The following is a 24,495-nucleotide window of genomic DNA, read 5'->3' as shown; positions in this document are numbered from 1 at the left end:
AAAAAATGAATGTTACCTTATAAGGTACTAACAAAAATTCTGGTCAAACATATACAAGTAGTAATTAAATTTTATATTCAACCTTAACAAAAAATATGAATTAAAAAAAATATAAACTTACCTGCTGTCAGAAAAAAAGCCACTGTTTGTTGCTGGTGGAATTTAGTGATCACACTTTTTAATTATGTGTTTTTGAAGATTAGAAAATAATGGTGTATTTAATGTATCTGGGTCTGCATAGATAAGACAGTATGTGTTTGCTATTCAAGTGCTTTTAGTTTTATAGTAATACATTTGTTGATCATTTAAAATTGTATCTAACAAATGTTGCACTAATGTATCATTAATAAGATAGTATTCATACATATACAATTCCTTTCCACTAATATAGCTTTATATTTTAAGTACCTTCTAAGGATTCCTGTTTTTCCCTACAAACAAAAATATGACCATGTCATTTAAATTAGCATTAGTATGACCCACATGCAATTATTTCACAAGAATTTCTAAAAATAAACCTATATTCACTGTGGCACCAGTGAAGATATCAAAATGATGATGATAATTAACAATAATAATAATGCATATTATTCACATATTGATACATGTACAGTAGTGTACTGATAGTACTCGTTTCAGAAACTGAACCAAAGTATTAATTTGATAACCTTAATTTAATTACCTTACCTTATATTATACAAATTATAAAGTAAAAAAAGTTATTTAGAAAGAATTGAAAAATATAATTATTTGCTAATGTAGGGTGGGGGTTGTAGGAGGGGGAGATGTGCCCTGTTTTGGTTGGCGCCATTATAATTATCCTTTAAAAAAATGTACGCCTTAAGAATAAAATAAGAACAATGGTAAAACAGGAGAATTTCAAATGAAGATTGCAATGACATAATTTTAATGGAGTACCGTTGTCATGGTTTAATAACAAATTTATCAGACCCGTGCAGCCAGGGGTTAATGTACACTAAATTGTACACTATAGAAGCTAGTTACACTTTTACCCTATAGAACCAATTTTAACAAACACCATTAAGGATGGAAATATATAAATCAGGTGTCTCTAATGCTGAAACTCGGACAGACACTTACAGATTGGAAATGGTTAACCAATGAAATGTGCGAGGGCTTACAAGTTACATCTATACTTTAACTGCATAATTTAATCAACTTCCAAAACGAAGTCAGATTAATAATTAATTAAAGTACCATTTACCCTTCTCTAATTTGTAAGACCCATCTTAGACTACAGTACTATATAACTCTTCTATCCAAAAAAGTTTCACTGTGCACAAATAAAAAAATTAAAAAAAACAACTAAGCCATAACATTGCTACCACAGGCAGCTGAACACTGGCAAATTTCTTAAACAAATGTTTCAACAACTTAACTGACAAATTAAAATACCATGTTGAGGAAGAAAGGATTGGAAATAAAACTTACCAAATTGTTAGATATGACTAAAATAAATTACAGATATTTTGATGCAACGCATGGGCTAATCAATCAATTTCTTTGATGGTAAAGAAATATTTTACTATTTGAATGTAGCTAGTACATCTAAACATTGCAATGGTTTAATTGCTTTCGGTTTAAGAAATATATTAATTGATAACACGAAACATAAATTTTAGACACCTACATTAAACAAAACAAACATATAATTTGAAATAGAACTGATATAGAACAAACAATCATTTATTTATATTTAATTTGGTTATTTTTTTATCTTTATTTTATGTAAAAGTAAAAATGATTTGTAAATAATATGGGGAATATTTTTCTTGTAGAGATATTACCTACAAGATTTCTGATATTAATATCTGAAATTAATTTTAGTAAAAACATCCAGAACCAAATTAGACACCATAGAAACGCCACAATTCGGGTTTTTCTACAGAAACAGGAGCTGCATTTTGACAACTTGGAATTCTTATTAAATCGATGAGGCTATTTTGGCTTCATCTCATAGTAATTACACTTTTTAATTAGTGATAAATTGCACAACAAACAAAAAGAAACCCAGCCTACATATACAAAACATTTTGAGAAGAAGTATGTACATTTTTTTTTCTCTCTCCTCTGTAGCATTTGATTTCAATAGCTTTCAGAGTTCAAATTTCTTAATATCTACCATGTCAAAATCTAAAACAGAAAATAATTATGTTCATATATAATTACAAATTATATAAAACAATCCGTTCAGTAAGGAATTGAAATCATAAGTTCTTCTACATGCAAAATAACTACATTAATTCATTTTCTCCAGGACTTCAGTTGGAGTTAAAGGGAAAAAAATTGTAGTAGATCTGTTAACTCAGGTGTGGGCATAAAAATTGTTGATTTAACACTGAGGGCTGCACCCAAACTTTGATGTTTCCAGTGTTCTTCCAAAAACATTTATACACTGCTTTTATACCCCTTTATCCTCAGTTTTAATATCACTTTTTACAGAAGATCGGTGTCGGGCCATGAGAAACAATGTGTTTTCTAGCTAAAGATGTTTGGCGGGCCACACACATAGGGTTTTAAAATTCACTTTCATAGGCCGTGAAAAAAATCCCTGTCGGGCTGCATGCAGCCCACAGACTGCACTTTGCCAACCTGTGTGGTAACTATTGTACAGTTAGCTACTAATTAGCATTAGGTAGGCACTAGCAACTACGTCACTGTAATGTGAGTTCATTGAAAAAAAAATCTTCTGGATCCACTGCTGTACTGTTCTAGAAGTATGTACAAACCCTCGCATTTAACACAAAATGCTCCACTCTGGTACAAATTCATGTCATAATTATTGTGAAAGGAAACCTGAAACTGGGCTCAATTTTTTTTTATGTGTGATACAGTACTACAACAGCAATGAGTTTGCCTGGAATCTATTTGATGATAAAAATAATTAGCATAATTATAATATTCTAAACAGCTTTGCAGCTGCAATTCAGTAACTGATAAAATTATACATCCACTTATTAAAGTTTTGTTTAGCACCAACGAAGGAGGTTTAAATTCCAGACCTACTAACTAGAGTACTAACTTCAGTGCATTCGATTTGATCCTAAAAGCGTAGCTTTAAGGAATCCACACCACACTACAATGCTGCCAAGACTATGGCAAGATAGTGCTTTTATACCCTATTCAGACTTGCTTCGCACTAATCACAATTCACAATCTTTATTGCTGCCAGGCCTATTACCACGGAATATGATTGCAACAAATTCCAGAGGCACTTTATTGGCTGAGGTCAGTCAACATAGGTCTAGCCACCAGGTCTAATACTGTCTGACCTCCCATCCAAAGTTTTTTGTGTCAGATTTGGTCTGAATGCGCTTGTTGGCTGCGATTGTGAGTAATAAATTTTGGATTATAACCAACCATATTGCAACGGAGTGTAGTCTGAATAGGGAATTAGATGAGGGTGAAGCAATTTTGAAGGCTAAATTACACAAATGCTATGGTTTCTTGCCAACACTATAGTATTTCTAAAATTACTTCATATGCTATTGATAGTATTATGGGACACATTTTTTGGAATACTATTATTTCAGAATAGTTTTATGTGAATTAGAGTACTGTACACCTAAGACAGAGTATTGTAAACAAATTTTTGTTCACAATGAACCATTGTTCACATTTTCTGGGGCATGTCACATTTACAAAATATACATTTTTACAATTTGAATTTTTGACACCAAGACAAATTTAAGTCTTGCATCAAAATGATCCAAAAGTTTTATTTTTTCGTTGAACCTAAGAATGGAGGCACTCAAATCATTATCAGTCAGGATGGAAAATCGTAGAAATGCATTATCCTAAATTGATTGTCAGCTAGGAGAGTTAATGTTGACATGTTTTAAGAAGTTTTTCATTCATTTATTAACAAATGAACAAGCATTTAACATTCTATCAACCATCAAAATACAAACATTCAATCAGCTTAATTGTAATTGTTAGCATGTACATTCTTGTTCTGTACTTGTGTATATATGGGGCAGAAATACTAACACACTTTCGCACAGACAGAAAATGCTGAGAATTAGAACATGTTTGATCTACCAAGATACCATTTAACACGCATAATACAAAAAACCATGCAGAAATCTCGGAAGAATAGCAACTTTGCATAATGGAAGGGACTATTTGTTTACAGTATTGAATCATGCTGCAATATCTCTGAAAGTTCTACATAAGTTTGTTTCACACTACACAAACCTGGTTACAGCTTGTTACTAGATGTGCTACCACAGTATTTGTAAAATAGTGACAGTGTGAAATGGTTTTAAGGGTGTATATATGCAGGCTATGTATGTGGTCAGTGTGTGTGAATGCATCTGAATAGGTGAATAAAGCTTTACTACATCACATGAAAAAGAGAAGCGGCAATCTAAAAATGGGTTAAATTTGTTAAAGGCAAGCACCTTGATTTTGCACTAATAATTAAATATATTTTGGTTATAAAACAAGGATAACTTTTTAAATGATTTTAATAAGCATATCCGGTGGGACAGAGTCAACAGATAAGTATGCTTGTAATTCTGATCAGTCTAATGCTATAAGGACTACATCGTGAAAGAAATTATCTAAAACTTTTAACAATATTGTAGAAACTTCTTACTCTGGTTCTTAACAACCAATTGTTTTTGTATCAAATAGAAAAAAAACCCTCAATCATACAACTTTAATTTACTACTCTCTACATAGGTGGTCCAACTGACCATACTAGTTTTGTAAATAGAATTTATGTAAACAAAGCGACATACAGCTAGCTTTCTAAAGTAACTCCCAAGTTACACCTGTAGTTATAGGACTCTTTACTGCTCAGTGCATTTCCTCCATAGGAGGCAGGGGAATGATGGGATTAGACAAAGAGAGGAAGTAGCTGCAATCAGTTTCAATAATAGGCACTTGATGTGGACTTGATCAGTGATTACTCCAAATACACGACACATCCAGGATTAGCAGTTTCATGTTCTAAAACCTTTTCCCATTCTGTAAAAAAAAAAAAAAAACCAAATTAGGGGGAAAACAAATCAAATTCATAATTTCAGGTGTACAATTGTTTTCAGTAAGAAATAATTTTGGAAAATATATTAATATACAAGTCTCATCCAATCAGTAAAAAATCAGGCCGGGAATTAGCTGCACATCCAACATTAGTTAACAAATTGTTTTCTAGTGAGGTTGTTGCTTGGTTGTTTACTCCGGACTCCACTTGGTATTAGGTCAACAATGCAAGTTTGTCTATGGCCAATTTATCCAAGTTGTACGGTAACGTAAGTTTACAGAGTGAACATTACCTAGGACTACAATCAGGAAAGTCCAATTCGAAACATACAACTCACACATTAAAATCTGTTTAGAGTTTGTGCAAATGAGTGTAGACCTTTTTGTCCCCAGTCAATTCTATCCAATGCAAGTACCATCTTTCGGACAAGCTGTTTAATCTCAATGCGAATCACAGAGCCTTGGCAAGTGCATCAACATTGTTATTTGAATAAAACTCAACTCACCTTTCTGAAGGAATTTTGCGATGGTAAAGTGGTTGAAAGAACCAATGCTATTTACCATGATCGCATCCCCTGTTAACTTTTCCTTGGACACTTCAGAGTTCTCCCGCACTAACGAATTCTCAAGAGCAGTACAGGTAATGACAGTTGATGGCTCAGTGGGGTAGGTACAGTTCTGGGCACTTGCCATTAGCTGGTCCACTGGGCTTCCAGGTGCAGGGTTCTCTTCATATTCTTCCAAAGAAAATGAATTGTCATTATGGAACACAATGGATCCAAAGGTGATACCAATAACTGAAGTGTCTGTATTAATGCCAGGCAATTTGGAAGACTTTTCTCCTACACTATTAATCAACTCTTTGTTTATTCCATTTATCAGAACGTTGCTGCATAAATCCTTGTTTTTATCTCCTCTTTCAATTGAGTCACATTTTTCTTGTTCATTTTTCTCTGCAACAGGGGCAGAAATGTAACAACTATTACTAACACTGTTGTTGGACTCCTCCACAAATGATAAACTTGTTGGACTGTTAGAAGGCTTTTGAGTAGATTGTACAGGTGCCATTTCACCAGCCAATTCTGCAACACTATCAATGTCAACAATTCTATTGTCACTATCTTTAAGAGAACCAATTGTGTTTGGACTGACCTCTGTTGACAATTTAGTGTTTAAAGTTTGTTCACTCTTTGGACTAGCACCTTTCACTTTGCTTGCGTATGAGAATTCAAATTGGGGGATGGGATCAGTGTTGGGGGTTGGCTGCGGTACTGCTGCCAATTCTAAATATGATTGGGAACTTGGAGGATCAGTACTGATAGAGGAGGCGGAAGATTGACTTCCACTGCTGTTGCCTGGTCCACTAAAATTTGTGGAACCAGTTTCAGCATCGTCCTGTACAAGAGTCATATTATTTGGTTCACTTTTACACTTTCTCAAACTGCTTGATGCTAAATAAGTAGACATCTTTTCCTTTGGATATGATGGTACCATATTGCGCGGAAAAGATGCAGACTTATCCTCAAAGATGACACGTTTCTTTGCTGCTTTCTTTTTCTTTGACTCAACAACTTGAAAGTCATTTTCATCAGTGTCATCCTCTGATGAGGATGCATTCTCTTCAATATCAAAGCTTGCAGATTTCCTTAGCGTATCTGTTTGTGCATTTATAACTTTCGATTTCAATTCCTTAACATCACTATCACTGTGTGTTGCATCTTCATACGTTTCAACTTTATTATCACCAACAGTCTTCTTCCTCTTTTTCTGAATCTTTTTGTCTTTGACATTGTTCTTTGTTAATCCAAACATATCTATAGCCTCCGGGTCTGTTATCCAATCAAATTCAACTGAGGAAGATGTCTTTTTCCCACTATCTAGAGGGGGCTTTTTTCTTTTGTTATTGTCAGTATTTCCTATTCCAAGAATTGGTACATTAGGTTGTGACTTCTGGTCAGAATTTTTCTCTATTGCACTATCATGGTATTTTGCATTATGTTTTTCTTGTAATCTCTTTTTGATATTTTGGTTACGTCCCTGCGAATACCCATGAGAAGTGCGGTTCGTAATTATACTAGGAGGAACAGTCGGAGTTATCTCGCGTTTTTTTTTCGTTCGACAATTTTTGCTTGAAGATTTATCAATATTGCGGATGCCTTCAGCGGTCAGGTTAGGCTCATTATCATGGTCATTAATGTAATCTTTCAAATGAGTTTCAATAGATAAGTCTTTCCTTTGAGCCAATGCAGATTTAAGTTTGCGCTCTGGTTCACTTAAAGTTGCATCTTCTTCTGCTGGGTTAGCATCTTCATCTGAAAAAAGAGAGATTTAACTAAATTCTTCTTACCACTATTTGCTTAATATAAAAACTGTATATCTTTGATTACAGCAAACAACCAATAGTAATAATACTTTATTGTAATACTTTTTGTGTATTTGAAACTATGAATTAAAACTAAAAATTAGTACATTTATTCATATTATTTATTTTCCAAATCCAAACTAATTTACACAAGCATCACTTTTAGGTTTAAAGATGTCTTAGATATTGAAGAAGCCCAAAAATTTAATCAAAACATTTAAAAGGATCTGTGAAGGTTTGTATTTCTTTGTGTGGAGACGATCAGTAGGAATATTTTAGAAAGTCTGTGTTGCATTCAGCACATGTATAATGTAACATTAATACTGAAAATTTGTACTGTAGCTTACCTTTTTTCTTTTTCTTTTTTGGTTTCTTCTTCCTTTTGCTTCCTTCTGAGTCTCCAAGTAGTTCATCAGACAAGATGTGATGGTTGTTGCTTAGCACCTTCATATCCACATCATCAGAGCGCTCCTTGACTGAGGTGGCAGGAACTTTTGCATTATCATCACAAACACTACTTGTTGATTTAAGGATGGATTTGAGATCTCTGCTTGATTGCATAGTATTCCCACTAGAGTAATAATTTGTTTGTACTTTACGTCTTGGGTCTTCCTGGATCGGGGTTTCCAGTGACGTGTTCATTATTTGCATTTCAATTTCTTTGCTACCACCATGCTTATCATCAATAAGCGACATTGCGGTCTTGGTTAGCTTGTCAGTGTTTGGGGGGTACTCAAATGGTGGTTGAAATGTACCAAAATGCCGATTCCCAACATCATCTGTACATAAACTACTAGTTTCGGAATAATTCTTTGAGGGCTTATTATCCATAATAACAATTTCTTGCAACTCATCTGGGTCTGTGGTACAGTTCCCAATAGATGAATCCGGCTTAAGATTATTCACGTCAATTCCAATTTCAATTCCATTTTTATGCACGCTTTTTAATCCACGCTCATTTATCAGCGATTGCTCAGAAGATGTAAGATTTCTTTCTAAACCACACTTGCCCTTCACTTTCTTTACATTATTCTGTGCAAAGACATCAAACATAATCCCTGATGAGACATCAGTGGCCATGGTTTTACTAGTCTTTGTGTTGTCATCCATTTTGGTGACCTTTCCTTTTTTCTTTTTCTTTTTCTTCTTTCTTATATTATCTGAAAAATGTTTCACCTGATCATTTTCTTGGTCAAAATGAGAACAGACATCTGTATTTGGAGGACTCTTTTTGACATCAGTAACCAATGCGAAAGAGGACTTACGATATTGACTTTGCTGAGAATGTATATTCCTTATAAATAACCTGGCCGAGGTGGTCAACCCTCCAGAACTCAGTTCATGATTGCTAGGAAGTTCAGATCTAGAACCACAACAGTCATCTGATAAGGTCAATGACCTCTCTCCAAAATTCAGGCTATCACTTGATTCATCAGAAGTATAATTAATTGCTTTTTGATTATGCGACCATTGCTCATCCTTAAGATTCACAAAGGAAATCCTACTGTACGTGTGACCATCATCATCAATGCTATCCAAACCTTCGGTAAGCGAAATTTCACTTGGTTCTGACGCGATAAAATGAGGACCAGGTTTAAGATTATCCGCCGGTTTGGTTCGGCCGCAGGCATTCAAATCCAGCGAATTCTTGATATCAAGTGATGATTGCTTGCATCCTAATTGCACACATGAGTCTTTGGAATTTACTGGTTGGCAGTGATCCTCCAGAGTTGCTTTATCATGAGATGCCAGTGAAGAGATACACACATGACCAGATAGATTAGTAGACTCTGGTGTAGCCAGTTTGCTGTTAATACAAGAACTTGTAGGAAGAGAATTCACTGTTTGATTAGATTCCACAGAATCAATTTTTTGTAACTGCAATTCTATTTGATGAAAGTTCTCATCTGTAAGTCTAGCTAATTCTCTAGCCCTTTCTTTGATTTGATCAACCTGAAAATAAAAAACAAACACAAAGTATTTAAAATTAAAAACATTAACAGCTTATATTGCTCCAAAACTTTACAGAAAAAATACTGTTCTGATAGTATAATTTCACTGTGATTGAAATCAAACATATAAAGTAAAATTATATATTTTGATACCAATAAAATAAGATCATTAATACATTTAACTATTTCTTTGACTAAATATTAATTAATCAAGTCATGTAAAATGAAGCATAGTTTAAAGTAAAATAATTATTAGAGAAAGTAATCTTCTCTACTAAATTTTATTTGTACAATATCACTTGCAAAATAATGTCTAAATGATAGATTACTATTATGGAATGACTATTTTTAAAAATTGAGGTTTATGAAATGAAAATTAATAATATTAATATTGTTAGGGTGAGACTGATACATGCAACAAATACAGTTCAAATATTAATTATTAAACAAAACTGGAATAAGAGAAATACAAGACAACATGTTAAATTAATTTGTCACTTAGCAACTTGTCCTTGAGGAGATTTCCAATATTCAATCAACAAACATATTCATAACTGGCAATGCCATAAAAATTAATTATATATTCATGTTTGTTACAATTGAATTTTAAATAATTCAAAAGAAATCCCTAGAGCCCAGCACACACTATGGTCAACGACAAATCCACCTCCGCTTTGTGTAAGCGTATCAGCTTTGCGTGAGCGAATGACGGCGTGACGCAGTCTTCTGATTGTAGGTGGCTGTCCCGCCTCATTACGCTCTCCATGGAATCGCGCCGAAAATCGTCTGCCCACGTTGTGTGTGCCAGACTTTAGAAAATTCTACAATTAAGGACCATGAATGTAAACAATCAGTGGGTAATAAAGTTTGAATACTAAAATAAAAAGGATTTTCAAGTAGTCTTATTTATTACAGTGTAAAAATCCTACAGTAGCAATATCTACTCAATATAGTGTCAATGTGAATTATGAACAGCCCACAATTAAGTGTGCAGCATGGAAGTTCCATATTTTCTGACATTACCTTTATGATATTTATATCACTTGTAAGAATAATTGTAAGTGCTATTTACATTTGTGTGCATTCCTATGCAAAGGTCATTATGGTATGGCTCTCTAAAAATAGTGCAACCCTAAAAATTGTAGGCAATATTACAGTATATCATAGTATAGCATACCAAATTTAGAAACTTTGGTTTAAATTCAGCAATAAAAGAATATTTAAATCTGGAAAATCTCCCAAAAATTCAGATATAGTAAATCTATACATTCATTGGATTTAAGTAATTCCATGAATATTCATAGAATACATAAGACATAAAGACATTGTTCTTAATTCGGCAAGGATGTGTTTCAATGCTAACAATCTATAATAAAATAATAAATAATATAATAATCTATAATAAAATAATAAAAGTCTATAATAAAAATGATTGGTTTGATTCCATGCCATGCTATGTCAAAAAAACAAGAATCACAAACCTGGGCCCCACACAAGCTTACAGTGTTACACGCCCCCAGTTGATACAGGTCAGAGCAAGATGGAAGTAATATGAAAGAGTATTCAGCAACAAATGTATTTTTTATACAGGAGTAGAGTCTGCAATTGGAAAAGAAACCTAAATGTAAAATCATTTCAGCTTGGATATCGGCATTGAACATAAATGACGGACACGGGACAAAACCAAAATTAAATAAAATAATAATATTGTATGTAACAAATACTGTAGTACAGTAAATCAAAATGGAAAGGATACATGTTTCAAAACAATTAGATAGAGTACTTCATATAATACTAGTTTTATAGTGAATGAAGTTTAGCTATAACTAGCTCAAATGACAACTATAAAAATAAATATTAAATTCTATGAATTAGCATAAATAAGAATGACTTGCTCCTTAAAATACTTGCATCATATCTTTGAGAACGAAAAACATCTTTTTGACCATGTTATTTCTGATGAAAAGATTGAAATAAAGTTTATCTCTATCTGTTACAGTAACTGAAAAAATTATTATAGATAAAATTAATAGGAGAAAATGGAAGAGATTCATAATTCAACATCTATACAGCCAGAGTATTATAATTGTCTATTATTATATCATTAACTTAACCTGAATATCATTAGAGACTCACCAAATTAGTAAACAGAAGTAGCAGGCCTTTAATCTAATTGGGATCTAATTTGTTTTCGATGTCACTGCTTAGTGTGCTCTCATTTCAAAGTATTTAAAGCACATTTTTAGAATGTACCAGGGGGTTTAAGCGGGCCAAAAACAATATTTATCAATTTGGCTAATTTGGTATGAAAATAATTAGTCAAAAGAAATTTGATTAACCAAAAACAAAAGAATATAATCAATAATAGAAATAATTCCATTAGCTTTTTGGCTAATTTTGAATGGAAATTAGCAAAATTCAGCTTTATTAGGATTTGGCTATGACAGCTTAACCACTGCAGTGGTGGATTTTATTAAATGTGTATAAACTTTAATAAAAGAATGTATTTCAATTATTGAATCAATATTCTGACCTTAAATTCCGATGTTGAGCTCAAAAAATTCTTAAATTCTAGGCCTATCTAACCTACTCAATAAGTATACTGATCAGGGAGGTTCTGATCATCACTGCATGTGATTGCCAACCACTGTGCAGTGTATACTAGGAAGTTCAAATGGAAACTAATTTTCGTACCATGACATACCACATACATGCCAAGTTTGAGTTTGGCTGTGGATGGAGATTTGCACAGGAACGAAACAATTTAGGCGTGGGTCGAGGGCCCGCCCAGGGCCCCGGAAATTTTTAGGCCTAGATGCTCTTTGGTGCACTCTGAGCAGATCTCTAGTGCTCAAATTAAATCTTAAAAATGGGGTAATATATACTAACATTTTTTGAAAAATAAAATTCTATAGCTTTATTTCAGTGTTAAAACTCTTAACTTTATTTATTTTTTCAACAAAATTTTCAAAATACTCAAATACACGTTTTACATTTGACAAACAATTCTTTTGGTAAAACAAGTTAAACAGAAAAGCAGATCTGTGTAAAAGAGATTCTGAAGCATCATTTGCTCTCTTTTGATGAATGTAACTGGTTGTATGCCCAAGTTGCACCCTTAGCTTTCTTTAAAATAGAAATGACGTAATGTGTACAGCGCCACCAGTGTTAATTTTACACGAATACATTGTTTACTATCGGAACGGCATGTATTTTCGCGAAGCGATAGAACTTTCGTAGATTTTATATGCCTTATAAAACTACAGAATTGTCACGTTTTGGATATTTTTGTATTAAATTGTGGGTTTTTATAAAAAATCTTGAGATTATTAGAAAAGCTGGAGATTTTAGGCTAGTGGCGGGAGAGCTGGAGGTTAGGGCGAAAAGCGGGAGTCTCTCGCCAAATGCGGGAGACTTGGTAGGTATGATACCACGATGTTCATTCATCATTAATCAATGTGTTTGAATCAATATTAGGCCTACAGGAAAATAATTTGTTAATAAAACATTGATAACATTGTTCATTTTGTAGGATGCTTGAATACCATACAAAATTTAGGAATATCATATGAGTGAGCACTGTATGTGTGTAAACGTCTCTCTCTTAATCTGTCCTGGTCCTACAGCTAAGGTAGGCTGCAGGCTTATGGCGCCTAGCCTAAGCTTAGCTACTGTAGCCTACACAGTGGCTGTAGGCCTATCTAACCTAGGCCTAGAACTTACGATACAATATATTCAGCTATTGTACGATATTCCTCTCATGAATAAATTTAGGCCTTTTGCAATTCGCGAAATTTTCATGTCACAAAAAGGGCCGAAATTATCAATTCGCGAAAGTGTCTGGTTTTACAGTATCTAGGCTAAGCCTATGAAGAATGTAAAAATATCAACTTTTTTACAATAGTTGATTCTAAAAACGGTTAAAAAAAAAAATGATGTAGAGAAATGCCATCAAACGGGCTGAAAAGCTCTAAAACCCTGGAGCGCAAGGGGGCTAGTCCCGACTTAACACCAATGGGGTCGTGTAGGCCCCCTATACCCCTGGCCTATTTGAATTTACTCTCCTGTTACTTCCATATTTCTCCTGCTACTCAAATTCATAAACCCCTGTTCTTTATTAATAATTAAATAAATACCATTACAGTAAACTATAATTCAATACAATACTCCAATAAATTATAATTTTAAATTTAGTCTAACAAACAAATATTGTAATGTCCTATGAAAGATCCGTATTATGTCAATTTTATGATTGTCTTTTAAAGAAATTTTCAAATAAAATCAAGGGTGATAAAGAGATTGAAATTTTATTTTTTGGTGATTTGCTTATACTAGTTCATTAAACTGACCATATACCAGTCAAAGGACAGTGCAATATAGATAGAACTGTATAGTATTTGTAATGTAAAATACACAGTATACAGTATATCTATTAATTTTAATTTCTAATTTTCAATTGAAAAATATTAAAAACAGTATAAACATTTATAGAATAAATGTCAATCAAAGTAAGTAATTAGAATATAATTAATTTCCAATTTGATTTTTTTTAAAACTACAGACCATGCAATTATTGTTTATGTTAGTTGGCGTGACCTGTGAATACTTTATATAGACAGCATGTGAACCTGCAGCTGACAGGCTCTAGTATGGTTACTGTAACTGTGACTATATAAATCAAATGCCAATGTAGACAGTCAATATGTATACTCTGTCAAGGATGTCAACAAAATACCACGTAATCAATGCTAAATACAATCTAAGATTTTACTAACCTACGACCTATTACCTATGAAGGATGGGTATGACATCTTAAAAAGTCATTTTTTTTTCATTAACAAAACTTCCGATCGTTATACCATGTTTATTAACAGAGTATCTGTTGATTATTATTACAGTAAAATATCCCAACTACAAACATCTCGATTTCTACGAACTTGATTTGTTGCGATGACGTCATTACAAACAATGTTTCTAACTACAAAAACACTTAAAAATGTATTGTTACATCAGCTAAGAAAACATTTATACCAATAAATTGACATAAAATTTTGTTTCAAGCAAGAAATATTAATCGTTGTCAGTCGAAATATATTCCATTTTGAACTGTGCATGCTTGTCTTTTCAGTAGGACTAGAGAATCTCACTTTTTGTTCATTTGGATTCGCATCCTTTACGAAGAGAATAACACTCATTTTTGCTATTAATGGTGAAAATAATTTTAATACTTTACAGTGAATACAATTTTAGCTTCTGTCCAGTATTATTTTGTTACAGAAAACAGTAAAATCAAAGTCATATTTTTTGACAAAAATTTGCTCTCATGGCAAGGCTTAGGCCTACCTAGCCCTGGATATTTATCATACTGTACAGGTTGCCCTGTCTCAGTCCCTGGGTCATGGTGTACGATCGCGAAATACGATCAACTTTTGTAAACACACAAAGGCTTCTGGCCTCTGCTACATATAGTGGGTGTGCTTTCTGTCTATTTATTTTGTTAAACTATAGTCAAATATAATAAATTCAGACATTATTTCTACTTTCACAAATTCACTGTATAATCGGAGTACATTTTTTTGAGATGTTGTTGCAGTGCTTAGTGCCAGCGCTGACTGTTCCATTTTGTTTTCAAGGGGTTTTCTCATGTGTGAGAAAGAATAGGCAATTAGTTGTTTTATCCAGGTTTTCATGACATAGACTCTTTTTGAGATGTTGTTTTCAAAAGGCTGTTGAAACAGGCTGATTTTGCTATTGAGACATGCGCAAAAATAGGTACGAAATACCAGGGACAAATTGAAATTAAAGGCCATTATTCTACAAACCACATTAGAAAATGATCCAGAAAAAATATTTATACCTCTCCTCTGATTTCTCAAAAAAATATAAGTCTGCTTAAGCAATATCTAAACAATGTCAAAATTATTAGTGTTAGTCGTTCAAACAAAACAAAACAAGTAAGAAATTTAAATACCATTACAGGGATGTCACCAGCTTTTTAGAGTGCCGGTCGGCGATCATCCCGCGTTTTCCCGGGGAAGGGGGTCGCTGTATTCGTGAAAGCTCTTGAAAACCAAAAGGCCTAAGTCAAGCAGGCCTAGGCCCAAGGCTAGCTGACGCGATTTTTTTAGGCTAGGCCCAGGTAGGCCTAGGCCAGAATTTGAGGAATGCAACAAAACAGATGAAGATGAGACTTACTGTAGGCCTAATTAAATTCAATAGTTGACATGCTTTGATTTAGATTAAAAAATATTAATGAACAAATCCCGGCGACAAAGCGTCGATCCGACTGTACCAGCCGCTTTGTTTGCCATAATTTCATATGTTTGACAATTACCACGATGAATGTGTATGCCACTGATTCATGTGCACTCATGTATTTATTTTTTGTCCATTTACACATTATATATCAATTATAACTAAAAGTGAAAAACTTAAATACAAAATGAAAACAAAGTAAAGAAATAAAACATAAATCAGGTTTCGTAAATTTTTAATAATCTTCTTGCCCCGGATCATGCTCTCATAATAAAACACTTGAATGGTCACGATTTCAACTTTAACCTTTGAATGTGTACAGCAACCATGTCATGCCGGCCCACGACGTTCGCTATGACTCAACTGGGCCTAGGCTGTTCAGTTAGCAATGAATAGCAGGGCAGTGCAGTTTTAATTTTTACAATTAACGTAACCACGGAAACATTTATTGTATTCTTCTTGTCTTCATCTATCAATTTAGCTTGTCTATTGTGTTTAGGTAAACTAATTATTTTGTTACAATTTGTAAACTGTTGAAATAATAGTGGTGGTCGGGAGCCTGTAAATCCTGTTCGGAAATGTTGAGTGCTGGACGGGCCCGTCCACCGCCGACCAGCGTGGCGACATCCCTGCCATTATAATTATCTAACTGAAATATAAATACTGTATATTGATACAAAATGATCAACACCCACTCTAACGTAATAGAAATAAGTAATTTCAATGTTTTTGTTTACGAATAATATAATATCGGTCAACCTATAGTAGTACCTACAAACATCACAATTTGGAAAAGGTTTACTGTTTTAACAGTATAGATTAATATCAGTATTAATTATAGGGTAGAAAATCTTGTTGCAACTTTAAAAAATAAATCAATACAACAATTTTCACCTCACAATCATTACACTTAATCGAAAATTACATAAATGGTGTACAGTACTGCCAGTGGTAATAGTAAGTTTCACAAAATTGAAGGTTGGAATACACTGTCACTTTGTTGTCTGTGAATATATTTTATAAACAGCCTTGTAAGAATTTTGAAGTGTTTGGGTTACATGGTTCAAAAGACGAATAGTAATATTAAAAAAAAAAAAAAAATAGGATTGTTTGACAGTTTCATAACCCACAAAAGTATGAAGACTTATTTCCAGTATGATCCTTCTCATGTGATTGGGCAGTAGAAGTGCGCTTTATAAGGAAGAGGTGCATTATATAGTAAATGCCTATACCAGTACCAGTACACCGGGAGACAATCCCCTACTCTTTGAAGAGTGAGCTGTGTTCTTTTACGTGCACTTGGGTCATATTGCACACAGGACAAATGGCTAATAAAGGATAAATGGTACAGCACACACACACACTGGCTAACACCAGTTTAGCCAACAGAGTTAAAAGGGAAATAGAACCTTAAAAAAATCAAGCCAAGCGTCCACTATTGAAAAATTATTGCACTGTGGGGGATAGGCAAATAACACCGGGAGTTGCAGTGATGACGTCACGATTGACTTACAATAGGAATTAAAACTCAATATAGGCTACGGTATGAATCATGTCTATTGCTTCTTTTATTTGCTTTCAATGTCTCTACTTGGTAAAAATGACAAAGTAGTTGCTGTTTCTCATCAGCCATCTTGGATCTGCCATCTCAGAGTAAAAAAAAAAGGAAAACAAGTGCCCTCATTCTCGTTTTTTCAAAATATTAGGCAGGAAACTACCTTTATCTTTTTAATTGGCCATAATTTAATGAATGTTCATCACTCAAAGAAAATTTCAAAGATTAATTTTTAATGTTGTTTTTGGGAGTGTGTGTAGTAAGTCAGTGATCAGTGTTTAATACCCTACTAAACTAGCAAGAGTCTGAGCCAATATAGGGGTTTCTGGACAAAACGGCAAAAAATCAAAACGGCAATGACCAAAATGGCAATAAACCAAAACGGCAATGATAAGTACCAAAACGGCAACAGACCAAAACGGCAATGTCAACTACCAAGACGGCAAATAGGCATAAACCTAAACGGCAAAGGAGCAAAAATCAATACCAAGACTGTAGTGCCACCGGCTGCGGGCAGTAGTTGATAATTTTCTGAATTGTTTTTTTGTTTTTGTTTTATTTTACACATCCATGACGAATTATTTCGTTAATTTAAAGTGGTATTTATTATTATTATTATTCTTTTTTCTTTCCCGTTTTTTTACTTTCATGACATAAATTGTTTAGCCTCATATTATCTGTATTTTAAGGTTTTAGTTTATGTTCACTGGTTTTATATTGTGTTCCCTCAATCTTTCTTACTATTGAATTTATATGTTGTACTGTTGTTGTGTTGTGACTATTATGATTTTCATTATTATTATTATTATTAATGATGTTGTTCTTTCGCGTCTTTTAGTTATGACAATTTAGCCTCATTTTAACTGTGTTTACCGTTGTACACTTTCATGTTTATAATTGGTTTTATGTAGTGCCACATTGGAATTAAGTTTTACTTCAAAGAAAACTTCCATTTTTTTGTCCTGCCTTGTGTGAACTTTATCTGTTTTGTACAATGTTTTGATAATAAGAAATAAACTGAACTGATGATATACTAAAATAAATATTGAATCAGAACGGTCTGTTGATTTTATTTGAGTTGTATCATTCTGGAAGTGTTGCTGTTTTGGTTTATTGCCGTTTTGACTTATTGCCGTTTTGACTTATTACTGTTTTGGTCCATTGCTGTTCTGGTCTAAAAGTGTTGCTGTCTTGGTTTTTTGCCGTTTTGGTCATTGCCGTTTTGACTTATTGCCGTTTGACCTGTTCCCAATATAGGCCATGAATTAAGCGATGTCATGCGAGAACGTGCAGTTTAAAAAAATTATAAAGTCATCGTAGGACCTACCTACCCTAGGCTAGAAAAAACAATAATTATTGATTGTATGTAGTGGGAAATAAATAACTTGGCCTAGCCCTAGGCTATGCCTAGCCTAGGTCTATGTGAGCCAAGTAACAATAAATATTATTAACAATATTTAAATCAAAGACATATTTTAGTATCAGTATACCTAGATAAATCTAGGTTTAATGAAAATTCTAACTAGTAGCCTGTGCTAGCCTAGCTACATTAACAAATGACCCTGACTCTCATTGAGATTCAGAAACAACCCTGGATCATGTGGTTTGCTAGGTTCACCGTTGTTGTTTGTAATTGAGCCTCTTTTTTATGTACCATGATTATCTGATTTCTTTGTGTCCCAACAAAAATACACTTGGTAACAGACCAACAAAAAAATTATGGCGCTGAAAGGTCACATTTAATAATTTCTTCTTCATTTCAAGACCAGTCTTCCAACGTACATTGCACGACCCCATCAACACAATGCGCCGTTCCTCTCTCTCTCTCATCACCACCACCGCCCTTCTCCTATCGTAACCCTAGCTCAACAAAATACAAACCTGTATTGTGGTCAAATTCTTTGGCATGACTTCATCATATATTTCAAGAAATTTCTCAGCATCTTCCTTTTTGATTGCAGCAGCTAATTGGAGAGACAGATGGCTAAATTTCCACCAATTATTAGAAATACGACAACCTTCCATTTCATTTTAGATCGGCCATTTTTAAAGATGTTGTTATGCACAATACGCATGCTCGGAATGCAAGTGTAGCCGCTTTGAAACAGCTGCCTACATCGATCTCATTTTTTTGGTAAAAAAACTGATATTCTTGTTTTTTTTATGATAGGTATCCATAAAAACCTAAAGGCAGGGCGTGGAATTGATTAGAATTTGTAATCAACTATTAATTATCTAAATACTGTATTCAATATTCACTTGAGTTTGCAAAAAAACACGACCGGACAATAGAGCCTAACTATTATTAAAAAGTCAACGTGACGTAGGGGGCGATTTAATCTGTATGAGCTGATGATTAATTTTTCCTTTGGTAAACGTTGATTTTTAGTCGCTAAGAATGTCTGAAAATGTATTTTTATTCGTACCAAATGTTATTGGTGAGTTACATTGTTGTGTATGATATTCAATTATTTGAAACTTTAAAAATTAAAGTAGCTGCTTGTAAATTATGCTATATTATAGACAAATTATATATAAATTAACGCAGAGACACACACAGGACCTAGGCCTAGCTAGGTAGGCCTGGGCAGGCTAGGCCTAGAGAGAGGAGGATAAGGTTTCTGCTGTATTTTTTTCAACTGGTAATTGACGACGATTTGTTTTTAAGACAGGGTCCTAGTAGGTAGCTTAGTTGAGACTTCGCAGAGCTTTTGTTCATCATATGTGCATGTTTGTCATCATTATAATAGCATACAATAGAACCCTTTGTATAGTATTAAAGCCCCATTCCCGGCAAAATTTCAATTTTTAAGAAAAATCTAATTTTTGTATAATGTTATAAAGATTTATAAATATAATACGGAATTGCTAGTTTAACTGAATTTAAACATTCCTAAGAATGAAAAAAATGTAAAATAAGACTGAATTTTGATTTTTTTTTTGTGTTCCACACAAAAAATAAATGCGGATGAATTTTAATGCCAATATTTTTCCATGATTTATAATAATTTGAGTAATGCAAATGCATATTTTCTAAAAAAAGTCATTTTTAGTGAAATTTTGCCGGGAATGGGGCTTTAAGCCTTAATAGGGGACAACTTCGGGACCCAAAAAAGTGTCCCTGTGTTTTTGGGCCTGAATGAGTAAGGGTGAATAGGCCTTTTTCACGAATCGGTAGACGACATGAAGTGATGACAAACATTGCGAATCAGCGGTGCGTAACCAACAGAAATAAGATAAGCTTTTGGGCTGATTTTTTGACATCATGTTATTTAAAAAATCATAACTCTATAACAGGGCGTCGTATCCAAAAACTTTTTCCAGCAAAATGTTCTTAAAAGACTAGTCTACACCACTATATGATTGAAAAAAAAATTGAAACATTTTTTTGATCTCTGAAATCAAGATTGAAAAAGAAAAGCCTATCTCATTAGTGTATTAAAATAGGTATATGCATTACAGTGCTGTAGTACTAGTAATTCTCTGAACTAGCATTGTTTTAGTTACCATATGAGAGTTTCCTGTGTTAAAAACATGATTTACTATACTATACCTCTTTATAAAACATAACTTGTACTTTATATTAAGAGAAATCTGTATATTATCACTACTTGGAACAGTAACAACACGAAAGTCCTATGCTACTGCACTGTAATGCATAGGCCTATTTTAATACACTACTAAGATAGGCTTCTCTTTTTCCATCTTGATTTCAGAGGTCAAAAACATTTTTCCATTTTTTTTTCAATATGACGCCCCGTTATGGAGTTATGATTTTTTAAATAACATGATGTCAGAAAATCAGCCCAAAAGCTTATCTTATTTCTGTTGGTTACGCACCGCTGATTCGCAATGTTTGTCATCACTTCAAGATGTCTACCGATTCGTGAAAAAGGCTTATAGGCCATAGGTATCATAGGGTGTTCCCTGAATGAGGGTGTTCCCTGAGTGGGTATGTCCCTGATTAGGGGTGCTACCTGAATATGGGTGCTCCCTGAATGAAAGGATTTACCAAAAGGTAGGAGTGGGTGCGGGGTGAGGGTTCTACTGTAGGCATATTTCAACTGGTAATTGGCAACAATTTGTTGTTTGATGAATAGGGAATAATAATTAATAAAAATATACAAAAAAGTTGATTTTTATTTGAAATTATTTTTTTTTTATAGGTTACATGAGAATTGTTCTGGCATTGGCTGCCTTTTATTTCATGACAACTAATTATGTGATAACGTCATTTTGTTATCTGTTGAGTGGATTACTTGATGCTTTTGATGGACATGCAGCTCGACATTACAATCAAAGTTAGTCGCAATGTCACTAATAATTAATGCACCATACTGAAGAACAAGTACTCTATAATAATTATAGGTGACACTTTATGTCATAAATGTTCTTTGTATTTTCATTTTATTCTGTCTGGTGTGTTTGTAATTAGCCGTAAAACATATTTATAAGATATGTATCTTAGTGCCAATTTGTACTAATTTTTTCATGACTATATTTTTTTGTACGTTATTTATGATATTGTTACTGATACAGTATGATTAAATTTTATTATAAACGAATCTAAGAAGAATGGCGCCCTCTTTTGTCGATGCCATTACTGGAGAGTTCCTACTCCTAAAATGACAATGCGGTGTGGTGCACTATAAACAACTACTGTACTGCGTTGATAAACACAACGCAACATTAGATCTTCCAACTTGGGAAATGGCACCCCAGTACCGGCGCTGACAAAAGAGGGCGCTGTTAGAAAAAGTTTTGTCTATATTTATTATTGATATTATTTATATGTGAAATTTTAGGTACAAAATTTGGAGCAATGTTAGACCAATTGACGGACCGGTTAGCCCTCATGTGTTTCTGCATTGGTCTTTCTGTGATCTATTCTGAATACTACTTCTTGTTCCAGCTAAGCAGTGCTTTGGATATTGCTAGTCACTGGCTTCATCTTCATCAGTAAGCAATAGATTTTTTTTTTTGTAGTATTTAGTTTATGAGAAAGAGCTCTGTATTTTTTGTGATTTAAATGTAACTAATAGTAATACAGTATCAGAAAAAACTTCTAGCTAAGCAGTGCTATGGATATTCCTAGTCACTGGCTTCATCTTCATCAGTAAGTAATGGACTTTTATTGTAGACTTATTTAGTTCATGAGAAAGAGCTCTGTATCAGAAAAACATTTTCATATTTTCTGTAATAAAGTTTATATATAATAATAATAATAATAATATAGATTTCATAAGCTTCAAGTTTCATTTATACCCTAAACTTAATAATAATAACAAATATTTATATAGCGCCAATTCAAAATTTATCAAAGGCGCTAAGTGAGGAAATACTGTATAAGGCAAGTTAACATTCCTGTAATAAATTAGTTTTAAGATTTTTCTTTAAATAAAGCAAATCAGACGAATCGTGAACTGAAAGCAGCAAGGAATTCCATGTAAAACAGGCTGAAAAGAAAAGGCACATTGACCATAAGTTTTTGTTCTGCCTTAATTGAGACGTAACTATCAAGAGATTTTTAGATGAACAAAGAAGATGGTGAAGAGGAATATAGTGGGTAATAAGGTGATTTAGTAAATTGACAGGTTGATAAAAACCAAGAGACTTAAATTAGTGTGTAATGTACTAAACTTTCTGTAATAAATAAATAACTGGATCGATGAGGTCAAAAAATTAAGCTGCATTATCCGAAAGTGAATTATAATACCCTATGTGATTCGATGAAGAGATGCCTGCATTTGAATGATGCTCCTCTATGTGATTCATATTTTTTTTTTTTTGTAGGTCAAATTTGTCTGGAAGATCAAGTCATAAGTTGATTGACCTCTCTGGTAACCCCATCCTTCGCATTTACTACACATCAAAGGTAGGCTGATTATTGGTAGTACTGTATATTGTGAAAATGCTTTTTTCTATTATAACTGTTAATGTCATTTTCTGTAATTCTCCAGAAGACGATTGAAGCAACTCAATCGAAACATCGAGACTTTCTCAACTACAACAGTTCTTTTCAGAACTACCTATGTGGTGTACCACAAGCTTCAACATTAATGTCATTTTCATCATCATTTTTGCTTCCATGGTACATTATACATTAGAGATCAATCTCGGTGACTGATTTGCGCACATGGGAATACCTAATATACAATCTCTAATTGTGTGGTTCTTGGTATTTTTGGTACTATTAAATAATTTTTATTAGATTATTTTTATTTTTAGTTTATTACCTCCGCCAACGAAGTTGGCAGGTGGTTATATATTTTTCCCCTGTTTTTTTTTTATTTAGTTATTTATTTGTCTGTCAGCATGTTTGTTGTGAACAGCCAACAGCACATAGTTTTTATCAGAAATTCATCAAACTTGGCCACAATGTTCCTTTTCCTAAGATCTAGAACTGATTAAATTTTGAAAGGTCAGAGTCAAAGTTCAAGGTCACAATCAATGAAAAACTATTTTTATAATTTATTTGTCAATAGCCCATCACAAACTTGTCAAACTTGGTCACAATGTTTCATGACCAAAGATCTGAAATTAATTGAATGTTGAAGGGTAAGAGTTAAAGGTCAAGGTCACAATCACTTTTTATCAGAAATTGTCAAACTTGGCCACAACGTTCCTTTACCAAAGATCTGGAAGTGACTAAATTTTGAAGGGTTAGGGTCAATGGTCAGGTACACAATGATCGAAAAACTTGTATAACTGTTTTTCGTATAGACGTGTGTTTGCTTATACGGGCTTGTCGGTAAAGTGTAAACAAACATGTGACCATTAATTTCAAAGTGTCTAAGTCTGGGGTCCGGGGAAATGTTTGTGCTCCTGAATATATTTACCGGTACTCTATAATCTTTTTGGCTTTTGTCTTTCAGCCAGTATTATTCATCATGTGCTGTGGTAATGAGTTATACTTTTGCATGCTCTACCTTGTCTATTTCACGGAAGGACCAAAATGTAAGATGTTTTCATTTTATGCAGTGCGTGTTTATTCAACAATTTGTGTGATATGTTTTTAGAAATTCTTGTGCATCATAGCTAGAGGGTTGAATGTGAGAACTCACATTTCCACAGTTCTGAAAATTATACCTATATTCACAAAAGAGTTTAACAATCTATTGAAATGCTCAAGGGTTTTGTTGTTGTATCCTCCTGGAAAGCTCTTCAGCTTGCTGGAGGCTAGGTAGTGATGATGATTATGTTGATGTTTATGATCATTTGAGGATTATGAATGTATAACCTAATATGTATCAAGGTAATCAGATCTCATGACATTGTTATGACAATGAAGAATATCTGTATCTGTAATGATGACAGCGATGTATCAAGGAGTCTCGAAATGGAGGGTGGCTGATGAGGGG

At 33.5% G+C, this 24,495-nt stretch overlaps 2 protein-coding genes across 5 annotated transcripts in view; one reads left to right on the top strand and one right to left on the bottom strand.

Annotated features, from left to right (window-relative positions):
* Positions 1-434: 434 nt before the first annotated feature.
* LOC117120677 lies at positions 435-19,259 on the bottom strand. Its single transcript, XM_033265705.1, has 4 exons — positions 19,016-19,259; positions 7,720-9,325; positions 5,517-7,322; positions 435-4,995 (listed from the first exon to the last, which is right to left on the bottom strand). The coding sequence occupies exons 1-4, from the start codon at positions 19,157-19,159 to the stop codon at positions 4,934-4,936; spliced, it is 3,618 nt and encodes a 1,205-aa protein (XP_033121596.1). The 5' UTR covers positions 19,160-19,259; the 3' UTR covers positions 435-4,933.
* The window catches only part of LOC117120678 (CDP-diacylglycerol--inositol 3-phosphatidyltransferase-like), a 10,583-nt gene continuing 5,223 nt past the window's right edge, over positions 19,136-24,495 (top strand). For 3 of the 4 annotated variants that reach the window (XR_004447402.1, XM_033265707.1, XM_033265706.1), the window contains exons 1-5: positions 19,430-19,572; positions 21,301-21,435; positions 21,940-22,093; positions 22,928-23,009; positions 24,010-24,091. Coding sequence is in view for 3 of the 4 variants with exons in the window: in XM_033265707.1 (XP_033121598.1) it covers positions 19,533-19,572; positions 21,301-21,435; positions 21,940-22,093; positions 22,928-23,009; positions 24,010-24,091 (493 nt within the window). In the remaining variant the exon portion in view is untranslated. Of the gene's footprint in view, positions 19,269-19,429; positions 19,573-21,300; positions 21,436-21,939; positions 22,094-22,927; positions 23,010-24,009; positions 24,092-24,495 lie in introns of those variants that run through there. The other variant, XM_033265708.1, reaches the window with a different exon arrangement.

Source organism: Anneissia japonica, unplaced genomic scaffold, assembly GCF_011630105.1.
Source record: "Anneissia japonica isolate Jap-2015-1 unplaced genomic scaffold, ASM1163010v1 scaffold288009_len375886_cov190, whole genome shotgun sequence".
Classification (NCBI taxonomy): Eukaryota; Metazoa; Echinodermata; class Crinoidea; order Comatulida; family Comatulidae; genus Anneissia; species Anneissia japonica.
This window is presented reverse-complemented; position numbering and strand designations above follow the sequence as displayed.